Here is a 19,264-nt window from a genome sequence, read left to right as displayed (position 1 = left end):
GGAAGGATTCTGGTACAGAAGGTTTAAAGGTTGCTTTTAATTCTCTTGCTTGATGGAGGTAAGGCAGGACATGGTAATGGGGTTGGGGAAGAGGACGGTAGGTCTGGCATGGGGCTGAGGCACAAGGATACAGAGTAGGTGTCCCTGGAGGTGAGCAACTCGGGGTGTGAGAGGTAGTGCTGGGAAAGGCCTTCAGCCTAGGGGAGCAGAGGCTTGATTTCTGTGTCAGGAGACTTGCAGAGTGGGCAGTGTTCCTGGGAGTAGCTGCCCACCTCTGCACACCTTCCCGGCCCCTAAACATCACCACTGCTCCTCACTCCCGGCAGGACAGGGAGTGCTCCTCCCACCAGCAGACAAATATCCCTTTCCCAGGGGAAAACAAGGTGCCAGGAGAGAGCAAAGAGCCTACCCTGTGGCTTTATGCCTCTCCAGTCCTTGATCCTGTGGGGTGGATACCACAGCCCCATCGCTTGCCCATGTCCCAGGAGAAGAGTCCCAATGACCTGTGTGTTGGTCCTTGGGCACCAGGAGGTGCCTGGGGATGGGTCATGACTCAAGCTGCTGCTCAGCACAAAAGGGAGCAAACAAGGACAGCTACTTTAGCCCTTTAATCATTTGGGATCCTACTTTTAATGAATGTAAATACATCTGTGTGCCAGTTCTTCCCTCCCCGTTGAGCTGGCATAACTCCTAGTTTCAATGGATTTCTCTCGTAGAGACCAAACCCATATATTGCAGTTGTTATGTGAGCCAAATCAATGCTCACATAGATGGCACTTGCTTTTGGAAAGGATAGTAACTACACACTGGTGTTGATTAATATGCTGATTAATGAATGAGATACTGATTAGTGCCTACCACCTCTGTAAACTGACATTTACAGACCCATGCAGTTATTGTAGGGGTGGGATGTGATTTTAAAAAAAAAGAGAACCTGGTAATAAGTTCATTCAGATAGATGTTTTTACCATAAATCAATTGGATATTATGCTACTTTTATTGAAACTTTCTCTACACTTACTTTCAAAGAGTTAAAGTGTCTTTTTTAGAAGTACTCAATTTAACTCCCCTGTAAACTTCTCTTACTTTAATAGTGAATTAAAAATACTATGAGTTAACTTACAGTTTTAAAAATTAATTATAAATCCTTCCTGAAAGATTTCTGTATATATAAATGATTGTTGTAATTAAAAACTTGAACAAATATTTTTTTTAACTTGCTCCTTAAAATACATTGACTCTCTTCTCCATCTCTGCACAAAACATAGATACATGTCCCATTGAAAATTATATTTCTTTTTCTGCAGAGTAACACATACCTATCCAAACAGTGTATTTTGACCCCAAATTGCATTATACAAAAATTAAACCAGCCATTGCCTCTAATATTCTGCACATGGTATATACTCATACTCACAGTATCTCTAGGCTGAAACTGCTCATAACATTTTGCTGTAAACCTGAATTTAATATGAATGAGAGGCTGCTTTAATTTTTTTAGGAGCAGTTCTCCTAACTGCAAAGGCATTGAAGACAGCCTGAGAGACACAATCTGTGCGATGCTGCTCTTTATTGTCACAGGTACAGAGTTCTGATGTGGCAATGCTGCACATTCAGGTCATTGAACATTTACTGATCAGGAAGGACTTTTCAGTCTCTAAAATGATTACGAATGGTTTTTGTTGGAATGCACTCATTATAAGCAGTCTGATCTCAATGGAGTCCTACTATTTTATTTTGGGTAATAACAGCAAAGTCTTACCAACTGTTGATGGAGAAACCATGGGGTTAATTTATATTCATGTTGGAAAAGCAAAGCAGTGCTCCCTCCCAACTCTGACAGATCCCACGAGTCTTTTCAATAGTTGATTGTCAGGTTGTCCCGACCTATAGCTCAGCGCTGACAACAGCTCACGGTTTATTTGCAGCTTTGAAGCCTGGTCCTATAGTGTTTCTCTTCTGACAGGAGATGAATAAAGGTGTCACTGTGGGAGACTTTTAGCCGGCTGCTATGCAAAGGACCCTCCTTGCCTTCCCTCGCAAGATCCTCTAGTTCACTTTTGGAGCTTGCAGCTTTCCCCTCCGTTGAGTTTAGCTCCATCAGTTCCAATTCGTGCTTGGCAGCTGTTTCTAAAACTCTCTGTTTGTTATAATACCTGACAAAGTTGTTAATGATGGGATGGATGGGAAGGGCGATTGCGATCACCCCGCAAAGAAAACTGATGGCAGCGTTCAGTTTTCCTAGTGTTGTTTTAGGGTATATGTCTCCATATCCAACTGTGGTCATGGTAATGATTGCCCACCAAAATGACTGAGGGATGCTTTTAAATAAAGTTTCAGGGTGACTTTGCTCCATGGTATAACCCAGGGCAGAAAAGACAAAGATTCCAACGGCCAAGTACATGAGGAGCAGCCCGAGCTCCTTAAAGCTGCGTTTCAGGGCATAGGTTAGAGTCTGGAGCCCCGAGGAGTGCCGTGCGAGCTTGAAGATCCTCGCAATCCTCATGATGCGCAGGGCCTGGACAGCCTGCTGGACGTTACTCAGCTCCATGAGCTTGGCTCCCAAGTGTGTCAAGGTCAGGCTGACATAGAAAGGAAGTATTGCTAGCACATCGACAATGTTCATGAAAGACAGGGCAAAGTGGAGTTTGTTGGGAGAGGAGATGAGCCTCAGCACGTACTCCATGGTAAACCAGCCTATACAGGCTGTCTCTATGCTGTCCAGGGTCGGGTGCTCCATACGGTTCCCCTCTTCATCTACGACCTGCAGGTCGGGGATGGTTCCCACACACATCACGATGGAGGATATCAAAATAAACAGAAAGGACAGAACAGCGATCACTCGAGCTGGGTAGGACGATTCTGGCTTCTCCAGAAATTTCCAGATGCATTTTTGGCACCTTTTCCAGCGACTTTGTGAGGCATCTACTCCCAAGTCATCCAGAATCAGTTGCACCCTTCGAGCTATTTCTTCCAGTTCCTCCTTTTTTTCACTTAGATGAGTTTTGCAGCAGTCATCCAAAAATTTCAGATCCACTTTCCAAAATTCCATTTCATTCTTGAAACATATGGGGCATATTCCTTTCTTCATGTGAATTTCCCCAAAGTAGTACACGTCAATAATGCATTTGAAAGCATCTGGATCTCTGTCAAAGTAAAACTCTCTCTTTCCGGGATCATAGTCATCACAGAGGGAGAATATGCTATCGTATCCCCCCGATAAACAGTTGATCAGCTCTGCCAGCCGTGTTTCTGGGTATTGATTCAGGTTATCTCCGTAGAACACCTGCCTTACCCCACCGACATTGACTACAATCTCTGTTTCTTCATTTTTTTCTGATCCATCATTGTCTACATCTGGAAACCTAGAGTCACCTGCCATTTTAATTATATTGGATTTTACTTAATTTTCAGCCTGTTGTTTGGTTTCAAAGCTTTGTGGTTTTAATTTCTCATGAAAGCAAATCGGCACCGAGTCAGCTCTACTACAAATGTTACCAAACTGACCCGGAGTGGTGGTGGGAAAGGTTACAGAGATAAACCTGCGGTCAGGAAAGCCTCGTGAGATATGCAACAAGCCGCAGGGAAAAGACAAGTCATCGGGCTGCTGTGCCTGCAAGCAGGATGTTAGAAAGCTCCAGCAGATTTGAAAGAGAAGAAACCATTTAATAAAACTCACCCCTCTGCTCAGTGCTCGAGAGTCTTTTCAGGTCCCATTCTCTCTCTAAAAGTGATATTTATTCACAGGGTGGAAGTCACGGCAGAGAAATAAATCCTGCGCTCTGATTAATGCAACGTGCAGTGAGTGACAGTTCTCAGAGAGACAATCAGCAGGGTGAGCCCACAGAAAACTGTTGCCGTTTCTCTCTTCGATTCCACGGATTTCCCTAGAAAGCTGCTTTTGAATTTTGTTTCTCTGTCCGTTTTCGTTTTACTTTAAGATCTTCCAGAGTTTATCTGCTGACTCTTGCACATAGTCAGTCGGTGCAAGCGTGCAGAGGAGAAACTTGTGCTTGTTTTCCCTTTGCAGTTTCCCAACACAATAGGGAGCCCAGGCTGCGAGGAGTCCTTCCCAAACTCTACCCTCTTCTGGTGAAACCCAGCAAAGCAACAGCTACAAAGAAAACACAGCTCAGCTATTTATATGCCTGCCTAGCTGTAAAATAGTGCGTTTCTATACCGCCATGCACTGTAATGATTTTTTAAAACATTTTTTTTAAATCAAATACAAAACATAATAATGTATAAAGTCATTCTGAGCTGCAGAAAGGCACCCAATCTATTTCTTCTGATGGCAGAATCCAGAGAAAAAATACTGTGTTTTGGAATAAATGCACGACATAAATCTTGCTCTCAGTGGGACTGGAGCTCTAACTCTAGAGTAATTCTCTGTCAGGACATTCAGTTTCTGTAGATTTGTACTGGTGTCATTAAGAACAAGCAGAGACCATAAACTTTTTGGTGCAGCTGCAGAGCAAAACTTTCCCCGCACCCTGCGCATGTTTCCTAAATCTCTCTGTCCTCAGTTTTCACTGTGTTTTCTCAGTCTGCTGGCAGCTGACCCTGGTGGGTGCTTGAGTAATTTACAACGCCTTATGATGAGTTCTTGGTGAATGCTACTTACCAGCAGTAGTGCTTCGTACTTCATCCAGGGCTTAACAAGTAGGAATAAAACAGCAAGCATGTCCTTTTTACTTTGTTTTCTCCAAATGCCAGGATTTGATGGGCATTTGTTCCCCAGACCCCTACGTGCAAGTGGGCCTATCACTGTGCTCTTAAATGCTTGAATCTAACTATGCAGTTTATTTTAGTGGGTCATGAGGGCTCTGATCCAGCAAAACCCACAGTTCATTAGTTAACTGTTTGTGGCCACAGCAGAACAACCTACACCAGCAGGTTTGGATTTTTTCCAATTTAGTGGCTTCTGAAAAGCTTGTAAGTGGAGGGGAATAGAGAGAGGCAAAACAAACTGAGGGTTTGCCTCTTTAGGCTTACGTCCATCCTGGGAGAAAGGTGAGAGCTGTGATGTGTCCACTGTCCTCACGGCTGTGTCACCCAGCAAGGGGGACCCTGTTGAGCATGCTGTGCTCCATTTCCAATCCCTTGCAGGAAACTTATGGGAGATTAGTCAGAGGTTCTGCACCAGACCTCCCCTTGGTATGGAGCACTCACATAGCCTCCACTATCTTATCAATAGCCCTTGGAGGTAGTTCACGATGCTCAGGGGTGCACGAGCCCCGAGTTAAAATCACTGATCCAGCCACCTTCCTTGTCCCTGAGGTCTTGCATGATTGAGGAGAGTAAAAATGTGAGAGGGAAGAGGTGAATTCTTAACAGAGTTGCAAGAAATCCGTAAAGCAGAGGAACAAAATCCTTTCTCTTTGTCACACACATCCGTGCACCAAGTTATAATGCAAAAAACTGAAACCAAGGGGAAGTGGGTTCTTGCCGCTGTGTTATAACTACCCAGTAAATGTAACACCCAGTCACCCGGTGCCACAGTGAGGAATAAGACATGCAAGAACCATAGCTCCATAAACTTTTTCAAATGCCTGGGTTGTGTCACTCAAATCCATGCTGCAGAATAGCACAGAGGGCTAGGAACAATAATTGCAGGGGCTGGTCACCTTATTCAGGTGTCAGTCCCAGGAAAAGGGTAATATCTATTAATTTACACCTGAGTCATACTGTTAATCTCTGGAGGTCAGTGTCACCTTCATGTGTTCCTGAGGCTACCACATAGTGTGGATGCAATACAAGATGTCCCTTGAATTTTTTTTCCAGGCACATATGAGTTTCCTGAGATTTGCAAGCTTCCTGGGACAAGAGAAATATCTTGGATATTTGGGAAAACTCTAGGTTTTGTGGGCTCATCAATAAATATTTCCCCATCTGGGACTTCCTTGACCCTACTAACATGAATAGTTTACCTTGATTTTAGTACAATAAACTTTGAAATGCTAATTTCATTTACGTGCTTGTATGTAATGCAGATGGGATTACTGACTATCAATTCTTGCAAAACAAAACTGAGATCTGGGAAAGTTACAATCAAAATATTGTGAGACTGCATCAGCATCGGGAAACGGGTTCTTTAGGTTTAAATCCTGAGATTTAACCATCTCGGGCACCTGTTCTCTTTGATCAATGACTCATTCTGGTGACCTTTTGGCTTTTCTCCAGGTAACAACAAGAAATCAATGTATGGTCCAGCAGGACCAACACAGAAAGCACCACCTTCATTTCCAAAAAGGCTCTTCTCCCTACTCCTGTAATTTTACAGAACAAACACCTACAAAATAGGCACACAGGATTAGTACGTACATTGTTCAGTTTGAAAGGTGAAATCAGCTCCTCTCAAATGATAAATCTCAGCACATTCTCGGAAGGTTGGGAAGAAACTATTTTTGAAATGCCAGATCAGTCCTTATAAAGACTTTACTTAGTGCGGCTGCTAAAATCCTTTTGCTTTATTCTCCCTCGTCTTGCACCTTTTCAGAGTTCTTTACACCTTTCAGTGTGCCTGTCAAATGTTAGAGATCTGGTAGCATTTTAAATCCACTTTGACAAATGTAAATGATACAGAGAAGGGTCAGGGAAAATCATAATGAATTAAAAGCTTGTTTTTGTAGCTGAAGAGAGTGAGACAGGCTTACTTGATGAATGTTTTTTATCAGACATATCGCAGAGCAGCAAACAACAGGAGCGGAATGAACAATTCACAGCAAATAATTTATTTCACTAATTTAATTCATTTTTCATCCATGAAAAGAGAGCTTCTGTAATCTGAAAATTTCAATAGATAATTGTTGCCCTGTAACTCATTTATAAGCAGTTTGCTGCAATTATTAGGGCTTCTAAATTCAACTCCTGTTGATTTATCTGGACTGGGCAAACAGGTCAAGCCGTGCTCTGTGCCTGCTGGAAGCGATGCGTGCTGGCAAGTGAATTCCTACAGACCGGATAAGAAAGAGGGAGGGGGTTTCGTTCTGTCTCTTTGGCTCAGAGAACAACTCCAGGATTTGAGCTGACAGATGTGTGAAGTTTTGGCTGTTGTTCAGAGTGGCTCCTGTGGGAAGGAGGAGATACGGCTGGACCTCAAGCCCTGCAGCTGAGGGGAGAGCACCTGGGTAGCCAAGGGCAGCCCCGGCCCCAGCAGGGATGGCCAGGATCTCCCGTGGGACACTCAGACCCATGTGGGGCTTGGTCCACAAACCATAGGTGGAGCTCAAATACAGCTCCCAGGCCCTGCATGAGGGATGAGGATGGCACAGAGCACCCACAGCCTGGGGACCTGCAGCAACAGCAGTGCTTGGAGGATGCTGGACCTGCACGTTTGGCTCCTCCGTTTGCCACTTTTTGGGAGGACCTCCACCACTGGGCAGCTTTGTGCCAGTCGGGGAAGAGAGGTTGTTCCTCTTGAGCTCGGCTCATAGCACACTCCTGAAGCCCAGGCAGCACCTCTGCCCTCATGGCTGATGAGCCCAGCGGCTCCCCGTGGAGCTATGGGCAGTAGTGGTGGATGAAAGGGCATGAATGGGTTAGGTGCCAACCCTGAGGAGATAAGATTGGACACCATGTGGAGAGGGGGGGTTAATGCAGAGTCAGGAGTCAGGCAGCCTCTCTGCAAGCAGGCTGCGGTGCAGTCAGCCCCTGCACTGAGCGCAGCCCTGCTTTCAGTGCCTGGGACCATGGTGGCACCTTTGGCCTCTCTGTCCTTCTGGACTCTACAAAGTGTTGAGTGCTGTGTCTACACATGCAAACTCAAGAAAGTTTAGGGACCTGACTATGACTGCCCAAGCAAGAAACAGCTAGAGTATAGCTGGCATGGATCCAGCCCACACCGACCAGTTAACATGGACACTTCCCAGACATCATGTGGCCATCAGAGACCATTCCCAAGAGGTGTTTGCAGGCAGCCACCTGTAGTGGAGACTAAAAGGACTTCCTAGACTAGACTAGATGGAGACCAGTTGCCAGTTGGCCCCAATGCCTAGAAACATCCTTGGCACATGTAAAACTGGTCTAGGCAGTACCAAGTTGTGCTCAGTCACTTGCTCCTGCAGGGCACCTGCTTTTTAGGTCCTATGATTTCTATGTTGGACACTGTTATGTGGCCCTCAGAGGCCACAGAACTAACAACAGGTTTGGAGATATGGTGGTTCCTACTCCGTATAACTCCCCCCCCACACTTGTCCTTCTGCTATGTCACATTTGGTTTTTAAATGACACTAACAAGACTGGAACTGTGATGGATCCAGCAAGAGATCTCAGCATCTAACATGCAACTTATTTTCAGCTAGACGCAGACTATGGAGAGCCACTCAAGACAAAAACATGTGATGAAAATGTACTATAGAAAAGTCAATCAGAAACCTGAAGAAGGATGGAGAATGGAAATATCTTACTCTTCCTTTCCTCAGGGTATTGTGGGGATAAGGCTTGCAGACAGCTGCACGAGGACTGCTTCAGCAGCTGACAGCACAAGGTTCTGTGTGGGGGAAACACCATATAATTACTTTGTGCCAATCACAAGAAATGGGAGGCAGGTAATCTGGAAGAAAGAGACAATGAATGATGTTGTAGGCTTCAGAAAGAGGTCAGGTCATCTAGAGCAGCTACTCTGATTACTTTACCACAGCCAGCTTTAGTAAGAGGAGCACGAAAGACTTTGCTGTAGGAAGCCTTCAGAGTTTCCAAATCTAAGGTGGCTTCTAGTGGTTAGTGAGACAACCTCACAACCCCACCGGAAGAGCCAGCACATTATTTTTGACAAATTAATCCAGCCACTGCAATGTGTTGTTTTATCCTTTGTAGCTCAACATTGCAAATCCTTTTTCAAAACATATCTTCTTTTATCCTTATAAATTGCTCTGCAATAAAGCTACTTGTTTTGACACTCTATAATAAAACTTGGGATTGTGTTCCCATAGGTGCTGTGGTTCCCAGCATGCATGTGGGGACATTGCTGTAGCACCATCACCAACCCCATGGACTTCCCCAGTGTATCTGAAGGGCAACAAGGCATGACTGGCTCTCACAGACTGTGGCACCAGGGTGGGGAGACATGTGGTGGGCACACAATGTTAACAGGAAACCCTTCTGATGCTCATGGTAGCAGCTCATGGTCTTAGCATTGATGTACATCTTGTGTATGTGGCCATGAGCTAATGGAGGGAGCCTGAGCCTCGGCATGAAATCTGTTCATCTCCCACAGATGTTATTTCTGGTAAGGGATGAGTCTTTCAAATCCCTTGATATGGGAAAAGAAGGGTCAGTCAAATGTGAAGTGGATGAAACAAAATCTCTAAATTTTTAAATACATGTCCATATTTTGTGTGACATTTTCTCAATACATTAGACTTCCTTCAGATTGATATGTCAAAAGCAAGAGGTTATGAAATGTCTGAACTGAGAGGGACTGTACCAGATAATTTCACCTTGCAAATCTGATTTCATGTGCCTCTGTCTCTAGCATATTTAGGTATTTCTCCACAACTATTATTTCAGATGAAAAAACTCCTTCTCCAGTTTATTTTCCCTTCTCTTAGTTACTTTGGTTCTTTTTTCAAGTTCAAAATTTATACATACTCAGTCAATTTATTTTAGTAGATCTTTTAATTAATTCCTTATTAGGAGACTGGTAATAGCTTGCTGTAAATTTTAATTGCCCTTGCTTTCCATTTGACATTAATGAGTCTATTTTCCCATACAATTAAACCTGCCTTAAGTGACCACTCAGGGGACCAGCCAAATCTCTGATTTAATGTAAATAGCTTTAAATAAATAAGATGCAGCCTTCACTGCAAGCAGCTAGCAGCTGGCTTCAAATTAAGCATATCAGTGAGTCATGAACAGGATGGGAATTGGAGATGCTGTAAAAGTTTTAAAGACCTTGTCTTGTTTACAGAGTCACTGCATTTTGAGGAAGAACTGGAAGTTTTCTTCTTGCTCTTAAACACTGTCATCAAAAGCTTTCAGTTAATATTTCTCCCTTTGAATGTTGTTGCATATACAAAGAGAAGAGAAAAAACAGTTGACAAAATTTCTTACAGTTGCAGAGACAGTGGCTTCAAACAAGAATTGCCACGCTAAGATTTTGCGGACATTTGAGTACGGCAACAGTTCAAAAAAATGGCATGTGTGCATGCAATTAGGGTCTGTATCATAATGAATATACACAAGGAGGTCGAATGCAGTTTGCATGGGTGACCTCAGCTCTGGCATTTCACAGCTTCTGTGTGTCTGCCTCTGCAATCCCACTGGTGACTTTTATCACGACTTGCTGTACCTAATTTCTCAAAGGACCCCAGTTGCTGCTGCCTGGCAGCATCCCTGGAGCAGCCTCGCCAGCTCGAGTGAGGGAGTCCTGGCAAAAAGATGTAGAGGGTACTTGTAGAGGTACAAGAGGGCTCTTGGTGGAGGCCCTGGCGAAGTGACTGGGCTGGGCTTCCCAAAGGTGAACGTTCCCACTGTTACTGAATGGTATCATTGCCAATAATTGACTCGAAGAAAAGACCAGAAGCACACCAGCAGAGAGGGAGGTGGCAACGGGCAGACTGTTTGCTAAGTTTCAGCAGCCAAGACATGAATCCAGTTTCTAAGCCTGCTGGGCTTTTTTTTTTAATGTGCTTTAATGTATTTTCTTTTTAAAAAATCCAACACTCTACTGTGCTTGGAGTTGGAACAGTGATTAACAATACTCTGTATTAGTTATTGTTCCTAATTCTTTGAAAGGAAAGCATGTGTAGCAATTTAGTGTGTACCATTTTACAATAGAAGAGATTTTTATGTGAACTAATATTTTTATTGTGGGCAATCAAAATAAGGAATATAATCAAATAATTCACAGTAAACATGGTCAAAAGCACTCCTATATGTGTGCTTTTGAGAGGAAAAGATATGAAACTAGCATGAAAAAGCTGTAAAGAAAACCAGCTGGAAAAAAAACACAAAAAACATTTTATCAGTGTGCTGAAACAGTAATAAAAAATAAAATGCTTTCATTGATCCTAGAAAACATTGCAACACTTAGGAAAATACAGGCTTCAGCAGAGCCTGCAATTCTCACAGGCTCTTGTAAGCATAGTTATAATTTTCCTTCTCTCAACGAGTGGTACAGGACAAAGGAGAGGAAGGTGTGTAGGCAGTAACAGAGGCAGGGTTAATATCTTCACTAATATGAAATTATCCATGCCATTCCCACAGAGGAGTGCTGTGGACATTTGACTTGACTAAATCCTGCAGGGATCACTGAGGGCTGTGTCATGATGCCCTGGAGCACCTTGCTGATGCCTGCCTCCCACAGCTGGGGGGCTCTTCAGGCTTATTTCCTCCATCTCCTGCAGAGAGGTGACAGTCACAGTCCTGCCTGTGGCCAGGAAGGCAGTCTGGGACTGGCAGAGGTGGTGTTCTCTGGCCAGCATCCTGCTTGCACAGCCACCGCTGACTCAAAGCATTAAGGCATGCAAATTTGGGGAGATGAAGGCTCTTCTTTATCAGTAAACTTTTGCATTGCAGATCAGGCATAGAGGAAAATCAAATTTGGTTTTCCACAGTGTCTTGATCACTGCTTTGAGAAGTGATGAGGGCCATGTTCTTACTTTCACTGCCTTTGAAAAAGAAGTCTAAGCCTCTGCGTGACCCTTCCTTACCTTGGAAAAAGATTTCAGCGTCTCCATTTTTTGCTGTGTTATTTAGCTTTGCTTAGCAAAAATGTTTGCTGCATTGAAGTGGAATTTACAAAGAGTTTTAAGTCAATCAAAACTACATTTTAGGAGGATAAATGATATGTCAGAAATAATTTCCTGGCCCTACTCTGGATCTGTTGTCTGCCATTGGGCAAGTTGTTTACCTTCTTGCTACTTTTCTTCAGCTGTCTTAACATCTTACAAATGAGTAAAATCAAAAAACATTTTTTATTTGGCAAACAGATTACAAATAAGCTTTTACATTATCTGAATGGTTCTAAAGCCAACCCACATGTTTCTAAGTGATTTGTCTAGACAATGGGTGAGTCAAGCCTTTTATCCATTCTGTTTTATACAATAATCAGTTCTGCTCAGTTAAGAATTCATTTTACTTTATCAAATTGAATGCCTTTCATTACTATGTGCTGTTTAATTTAACATTGTGTTGACACTTTGCATACTAATTCACTTTGCTCAGGGTAGAGTCATAAGCCCATTTGAACAATGTGATATGAACAACATGGAGTTGTTGTACGTACACTACTAGTGTCCTCAAAAACGAGATTACGGAATCCAAGATATCCCATTCAAAAAAAAAAAAAAAGCTAAGAAGATGAAAGGAAGTTCAATGATGAATGGGAAACACTGCTGCCAAGATCTTTCTTTATTACCATTCTGTGGCATTTTCAATTGTTCTGTCCCGATGAGTAACGAGGACTTCATCGCTTTTGCTAAGCTTCACTGCAAACCGCTGCTGTGACTAACACCGGTTAATCTCAGGACAGGCAGGGGCTCCTGCTTATGGCAGTAGGAAAATTTCAGCCGCCCTCAGTTGTTACACAGAATTCTCTTGGGTGACCTTGGGAAAGGAGCCCCTTCCTATGCCAGCAATAATACTAAAACTTCACTTAATGGAAAGCATCTCCCACATGCTCTAACCCCAGTTTTAACTCCTCTGTCGTCTCTCATCTTTTCTTTAGGCTTCTTTGCACAGTTAGTGAGACTACACAATAACAGAGCACACAGCTGAAAGACTAACCACCCACCTGGCTGGATATCCACAGTTACATTTCCTCACAAATCACTGGGATGCATGCCACAAACGAGCACAAAAACTCCTATCCTGAAAGAAAGTTTGTGGCTACCCTAAAGATCAGGGTAGAAACCATGGTGCCTCCTGCTCTTCAAATCTAAAATCTTGCCCAGTAATGCTAAATACTCTAGTATTTATCTAGTCTTACAGAAAAAAAAAAAGCTAGCAGTATCAAAAATAGCACAAATCCCTAAGTAATTTCTCTAGATTTCCTCTAGTTTGCAACAAACATAGACACTATCATACATTTGGAGTCAGGTGCTAGTTGCAAACATCCCCATAAATGTGACCAGAATACATAATTATCAGTTCTTACGCATCCAAATGGTAGGGAAATCAATTACCTATATTTGGAAATGGGCTTTGCAGCTTATGGATGAGGTTTTAAAAGCAGTTGGCAATGTCTCATCACAGGGGATTCACCTTTGGCTTATTTGAGAACAGAGCTGGATGCAGTAAGATTAGCCCCAAAAATATTCTAAGTAATTTATTAATAATTAATACATGGCTAGATTCTTCTGCCATATTGCTCTTACGCAGCCGGTGTATTGAAGGCAAAATCAGGGTCTTAATGTTTTACACATTTTGCAATAAATTCCTAATGTATATGCATGAAGCAATAAATGATCATGCCACATAGCTGGGGAACTACAGTCCTGCTCCCCAGCTTCATGGTCTGCTTGAGATTTCTGTTTCAGAGCTTGTGACAAACCATTTACTGATCAAACATTTACTGATTGATTAAAATTAATTAATTTTAACTAGACCTGCACAGAATACAGAGTATTTTCTAGGAATTTCTAATATTTAAGATACAGGAGGAAGAAAAAAGTAATCAATATTTTAAAATTTTCCTCTTAACAGCATGTCAAACAAATCTAAATATAGGACATCCAAATCTTTAGTTTAGCAGTGTTGAAATTTTACATTGTGAAAATGTTTATATACCCTATACTAAATAAAACATTCTAATATTGTGTTATAATACAATTCACATACAATACGAGGCCAAAATAAAAAGAGCTGAAATGACAAACCACAATTAAACATTTTAGCTACAGAGATAAATATATTTTGACACTATGGAAATAGTTTCTTTCAATATAAGGATATATCTCAATTAAGTGTTTTTATTGCAAATTTTGGCAACTTTCAATTTATCTGAACTACATGTATTTGACATCAATCTCTTCTGTCAAAAAAATTATTGGTTCTATTTCCAGTGTACAACACCAGTAATTCTAACACTCACAAGATTCTTCACATTTCTTTGCCAGACCCTTTCTTAGAAATTAGAAATGACAGATGGGATTTGTGAGAGAAAAGGATACTTTCTCTACATACAGCCCAAGGGCAAGAGAAAAAGTCAACATCCCCCACATGGATTTTCACCAGCTATTGCTTTTGTTTTCTCTGTAGCCCCTCTTATCTTATTAAGCCTGAATCCTCTTCAATTGCTCTCCATGTGTACATTTTTCAAAAAGAAAGAAATGTCCTTAATAAAACCTTTGGGAAGCCCAGGGGTGTAATGGACATGCTCTTTACATTAATCAAACAGTAACAAAGCCAATCCATTCACCATACATGGACTCAGATCTCCAAAGCAGCCGAAAGTCTGTAAAACACCAGTGAAAATAATTTACACTTTGTGTCAGAATTTGAATGTAATGAAAAATAGAATTAGGATTTTATAAAAAAATCTTTCACTAATCCCACCACAACTAGCTTCTAACTGCAGCACTGCAATATCAATACCCTGGAAATAGCACAGTTGTAAGCCCAGAACAAAAATTGAGATATCTTGCACATGATGCATCTCTATAGGTTTTAATATATTATGTATTAATTTATGTATTTTTTATGGGAACATCTGAATTTTGTCTTCTGGAAGCTGGATTTTTCTGCAGCACCATAGCAGAATGGTCTACCATTCTGCATATCAGTTTAATAATGTCTATCAGGCTTGGAGTGTATTTAAAATTCCTTCTCTATTCATTCCTTAATGTAAAATTTGACTATTAGCAATTTGAATACTGCTGTTAACTCTTCAGGTGTTTTTTTCTTTTCCAACTTTGTGAAGAAGTTAGCATTTGCACAGGTTTTTGGACTAAAATCTAACATTCGATCAAAATGGGTGATTTTTCAAAAGCTTATAAAATATGTAATTGATGTACACACATAGTGGAAAATTTTGTTCCTCAACAGAGTTATTACTTAAGTTAATAATGATCCTGCTGTATTTCACAAGAATTCTGTATTGGGTCACTCACTAATGGTAGTAAATTGGTTTTCAAAGGGTGCTGAAGCTTCCAACAGCATTTCAAAAAGTGGGTAAACATTCTGTAGATTGTAAGTGCAGAATATAAACACAAATGGGTCCTGACAGCAATTCACCTCGACTTGCTGCATGTTTCAAATAATTAAAAAAGTGACAGTCCCTTGTCTGTTTGCCATAAACTCATTACAAAGACTTCTCTCAACTTAATTTAAATACAAGAAATTATTATAGTCATTTCGCCCTTTCTCCTGCTCACAAATTGCTTGCAAGCTGATCCTGGTTTTTCTCAATTATATTCGCTATCTCTACTTATTATTTATGGGTATTATGATTATGCATGCAAGTACCATTGAATCCTTCTTTTTTAATGTATTTGGGAAATTATTCCAGCAATGAGCGAGAAGCAGCGAAGAGCAATCAGGAGCGGAGACAGGACATTCATACACTAACACCTTTTATCCTGTAATATTTTTTGCATGAATAAAAACCATTTCTTCAGATTGTAAACAAAGCCCATGTGAGTGTGTGTCTGCAAGCTGTAATGCCAAGGGGAGATGTATGGACGATTCCAGTGGCTCTTTGGAGTCAAACAAACATGGATGAATCAATAACCCTAAGCCCAGCACATTTTAGAGCTGTTGAGTCGTTAAAAGTTCCAGGTCAGGAGGATGATTGTAAAAATACCCATCTGAAGTTGCCCCTGGGGCAGTACAGCACCCCTGAGGATGCAGCCCTTGCTGGGCTCCAGATCCTGTTCTGCAGGGTCCAGCTCTGCAAGGACTTGTGTTTTGCCACTGTTCCTCATGGGAAAGGGATGTCTCATGTCACTACGGTGGGGAGAGATCAGCACTGGGCTGTATAATCTATGGCACAGTGATGTTGTGTCTTAAACATCTGCTCTGCACACTCATGAAGCAAATCAGCCTCTGCCCCAGAAGGAAACAGCAACCGCTGCTTTCCTCCTGCCAGCAGGAAGGATGGAGGCAGAAAGGAGGCTCAGCCCGGTATTGTGCAGGTCCTTTGACAGCACTTGAGTCCAAACCAGGCCCACTGCTGCACTCGCCATCACCCTCCCCATCCATCTCCCGGGCGAGCTTCTCTTTTCTCCACAGTTTTCCCTGGAGTCTCTCAGCAAGTCATTCCAGCTGCCCGAGGAAGGAAAAATCACCAAAATAAACACTGCTCCCACACATCTTTCATCTGTCTTCCCACACACAGTGGGCATGACGGAAAGGACTTTTGTTGCAGCTGGAAAGTTGTTTTTTTCTTTTGAAAAGTGTAAGGCTTGATATTTATTGTCAGCTGTGAGATGTTTCAGTTGAAATAGTTTTTTTGTTGGGCATCTATAAATAACCATATTGATTAAGTGAAAAACATGAACTATATGTTTTATCCTTCCCAAAATACGTACATTTCTTACCATTAGGTGAACAACTTTATTCTATCTGGAATTAACGATGCATTTCCTATTGTGTGTGTAGTCTCTGGTGCAGAAAAACAGAAAATAAAAGTTAGTTAGAAGACAAAAGGGTTATTTTTCCAGATTAAGTTTGAAAAGTTTTTCTCCCCCTAAGAATATACATCCATTTATTTGGTAATTGCTTTATTTATTTTTCTCAGGTTATATCTTCTAATCTTAGCAATATTTCAGAAGGAAATCTGGTGGTACTCAGACATTAGCATAATAATGTAGTTTTATTTCCTAAATCCTCTCTGAAAATTCAGGTGTCATAGTCACAATATTTCTAAAACATTATAAATTCCCCAAGCACACCACAGGCTTTCATATACCAACTTCTTGCTATGAAAAGGACATTGAGTGCCTGGTGCTGAGGACCATCAGAAAGGTACCGTTAGGTGAGACTCTGAGTGCTAAAACTCTTTTTGGGGAAAAAAAAAAAATCATTAATCTTTGCTAAATAAAACTTGCTGTTGTGGCCAATGGCTCTCTCATTCATTTAATTTCTTTATGAGATCATAAAAGTTGACTATATTTCTTTTTTTTTTATTTGAACTGTGGTGCATGCTGTAAGAAGGAAAGCGTTGACTCTCCTTTGCTTCCTGGAGCAGCAGCTTTGAGTGTCCCACCACTGCTAACATATCTATCTATCCTTCCACAGGGACTCAAAATCTTGCTGAAGCAGGACTGAGTAGTGAAAATATTTCCCTTTTCCTGTTTCATAGTCTCTAGTTTGAAGGATGGTGGAGCCGGACTCTTTTCAGTGGTTTCCAGTGATGGGACAAAGGGCAACGGGCATAAGCTGGAACATGGGAAGTTCCACTCAAATATGAGGAAAAACTTCTTTCTGGTGAGGGTGACAGAGCACTGGAACAGGCTGCCAAGAGAGGTCGTGGAGTCCCCTTCCCTGGAGATTTTTAAGACCCGCCTGGATGCAGTCCTGAGTGATGTGCTCTGGGCAATCCTGCTTTAGCAAGGGAGTTGGACTAGATGATCTCTAGAGGTCCCTTCCAACCCCATATGATTCTATGATTTTATGATTCTATGATTCACATTATCACAATGACTTGACCTTCTCATACAACAAATGTTCTTTTATACTGATACAATTGCAGAAGGGGAGCAGCAGTGTTGTTGGTAGTACCAAGGTTTAATCTCGGAAAATGCTGCTTGATGACCAGTTATTAAACCTGTCTGTAATAAAGAAAAACTAATGCGATGGAGCCTTAGTTTTTGACACGAATTGGGACTTGCTCCTAAGTGCAGCTACTTTGGTCTCAAACTCAGCACTTGGGTAGAGCACCTGCCACCTCACCCTCCCCACCACCACAGCACTTGCTCAGAGTCAGCCACAGGAACAAGCTACTCAAAGGAGCACATGTGTTAAATATCTGAGTTTTTCTGGCTCACTCACAGGAGAATCTCCTTTTGGAACTTTCCTAGATCTCACTCCAGTTGGACCCAAATAGTGGTGGATGTACCAGTTCTGCACTCAGGCTTGCTCTCGCTGCCCTCCTGCATGACAAGGACATGAGTTATCTTGGCAGCTCTTCACCTCTGGCTTCCGCATCCTGCTCCATATTGCATGAAGGTGCCAAACTGCATTTGTGCATGTGGCTTGAGGATCAAGTGTTGCAAGTGATATCAGTTCCTAAAAACACTTGTTCAAGCTCACAATGGGGGCAGAGGATGGAAGGAAGAGTGAGGGGCTGACAGCTCTCTGCAAGCTCACCATGCCATTAACATACAAAAAAAGCAGCCATTTATTTTGTCTCATCTGCCAGCCCCAGCTTTACACTCTCTGGAAGCCAGAGGAAAGATCAATAGACATTTGCTGGCAATTGAGATTCTGTTTTAAGCCACCAACAAATATGTACGTTTTGGCAGCAGAAGGTCTTTATACTGGTCTGCAATAAAAAGGTAAGAGAAGACCAGCTAGCCCTTTACAGGACCCATGTTTTATATAGCAGAAATACTGCTTGCTGCTTAGCAGACTTCCAGTTTTCACTGGCCAAGCCCACCCTGGTGACCTAGACACAACTGTCATGTGCAGGCTCAAAGAAATTTATTCTGCAGGTAGGCTTGTAAACAGAGGTAATATCATTTATTAGCACAAATGACATGCTTGAAGAAAACATATAAGCTTTTAAGGGCATAAACTGCCTTCTAAACCTAGTAGCAAATGCATGATGAACTGTGTGTTTGGAAGTAAATACCACCTGAAACCTGGATGTTGAAGTTGCTTCATAAAAATACCAGCTGGTTTTAGTAAGTTTACCCTTAAGCAGTATCCAAAAGCCAATGAATTCATATGAATTCATGTCTATGCTGTGTCTGTTGTGTTCTCTTTATGGGCTGGTACATCACAAATTTCCATCAATCCTACGAGGAGGAAACCTCTAATAACTAAAAGAAAAGCTTAACCCAAGAGAACTATTGGTTACATGTGTTCAAAGCATCTGAATATGTTCATGACAGAGATGAGGTTCCAAGCAAGAATGAGTGGAAAAAACCCCAACTATCTCAAGTCTTTAAACCAGTCCCTTAATGAATATATCTCATCTCTTTGGTACTCTAAAAACTTTGGTTCTGGTCAAAATGGCAAGCAAACACTGTCAACTCAGATTCACAGTCAAACTATGGACAACAAAGTTTGATGAAACCTTTTGAAATGCTCACCCAAACTGCTGGAACCTGTTTCATTATGGCATCTCTTACAGCTGTGTCTTGTACCTGTGTGTTTA

General features: G+C 41.8%; 1 protein-coding gene across 1 annotated transcript in view; it reads right to left on the bottom strand.

The window, feature by feature from the left end:
• Nucleotides 1-978: 978 nt before the first annotated feature.
• KCNF1 (potassium channel, voltage gated modifier subfamily F, member 1) overlaps nucleotides 979-19,264 on the bottom strand; it is a 70,323-nt gene continuing 52,037 nt past the window's right edge. The window contains exon 2 of the mRNA XM_014956732.1: nucleotides 979-4,114. Coding sequence (XP_014812218.1) covers nucleotides 1,919-3,382 — 1,464 coding nt within the window. The 5' untranslated portion in view covers nucleotides 3,383-4,114 and the 3' untranslated portion in view covers nucleotides 979-1,918. The remainder of the gene's footprint in view (nucleotides 4,115-19,264) is intronic.

Source organism: Calidris pugnax, unplaced genomic scaffold (genome assembly GCF_001431845.1).
Source record: "Calidris pugnax isolate Ruff unplaced genomic scaffold, ASM143184v1 scaffold171, whole genome shotgun sequence".
Taxonomy (NCBI): domain Eukaryota; kingdom Metazoa; phylum Chordata; class Aves; order Charadriiformes; family Scolopacidae; genus Calidris; species Calidris pugnax.
The sequence above is the reverse complement of the archived record's forward strand: the minus strand, read 5'-3'. Positions and strand labels throughout refer to the sequence as shown.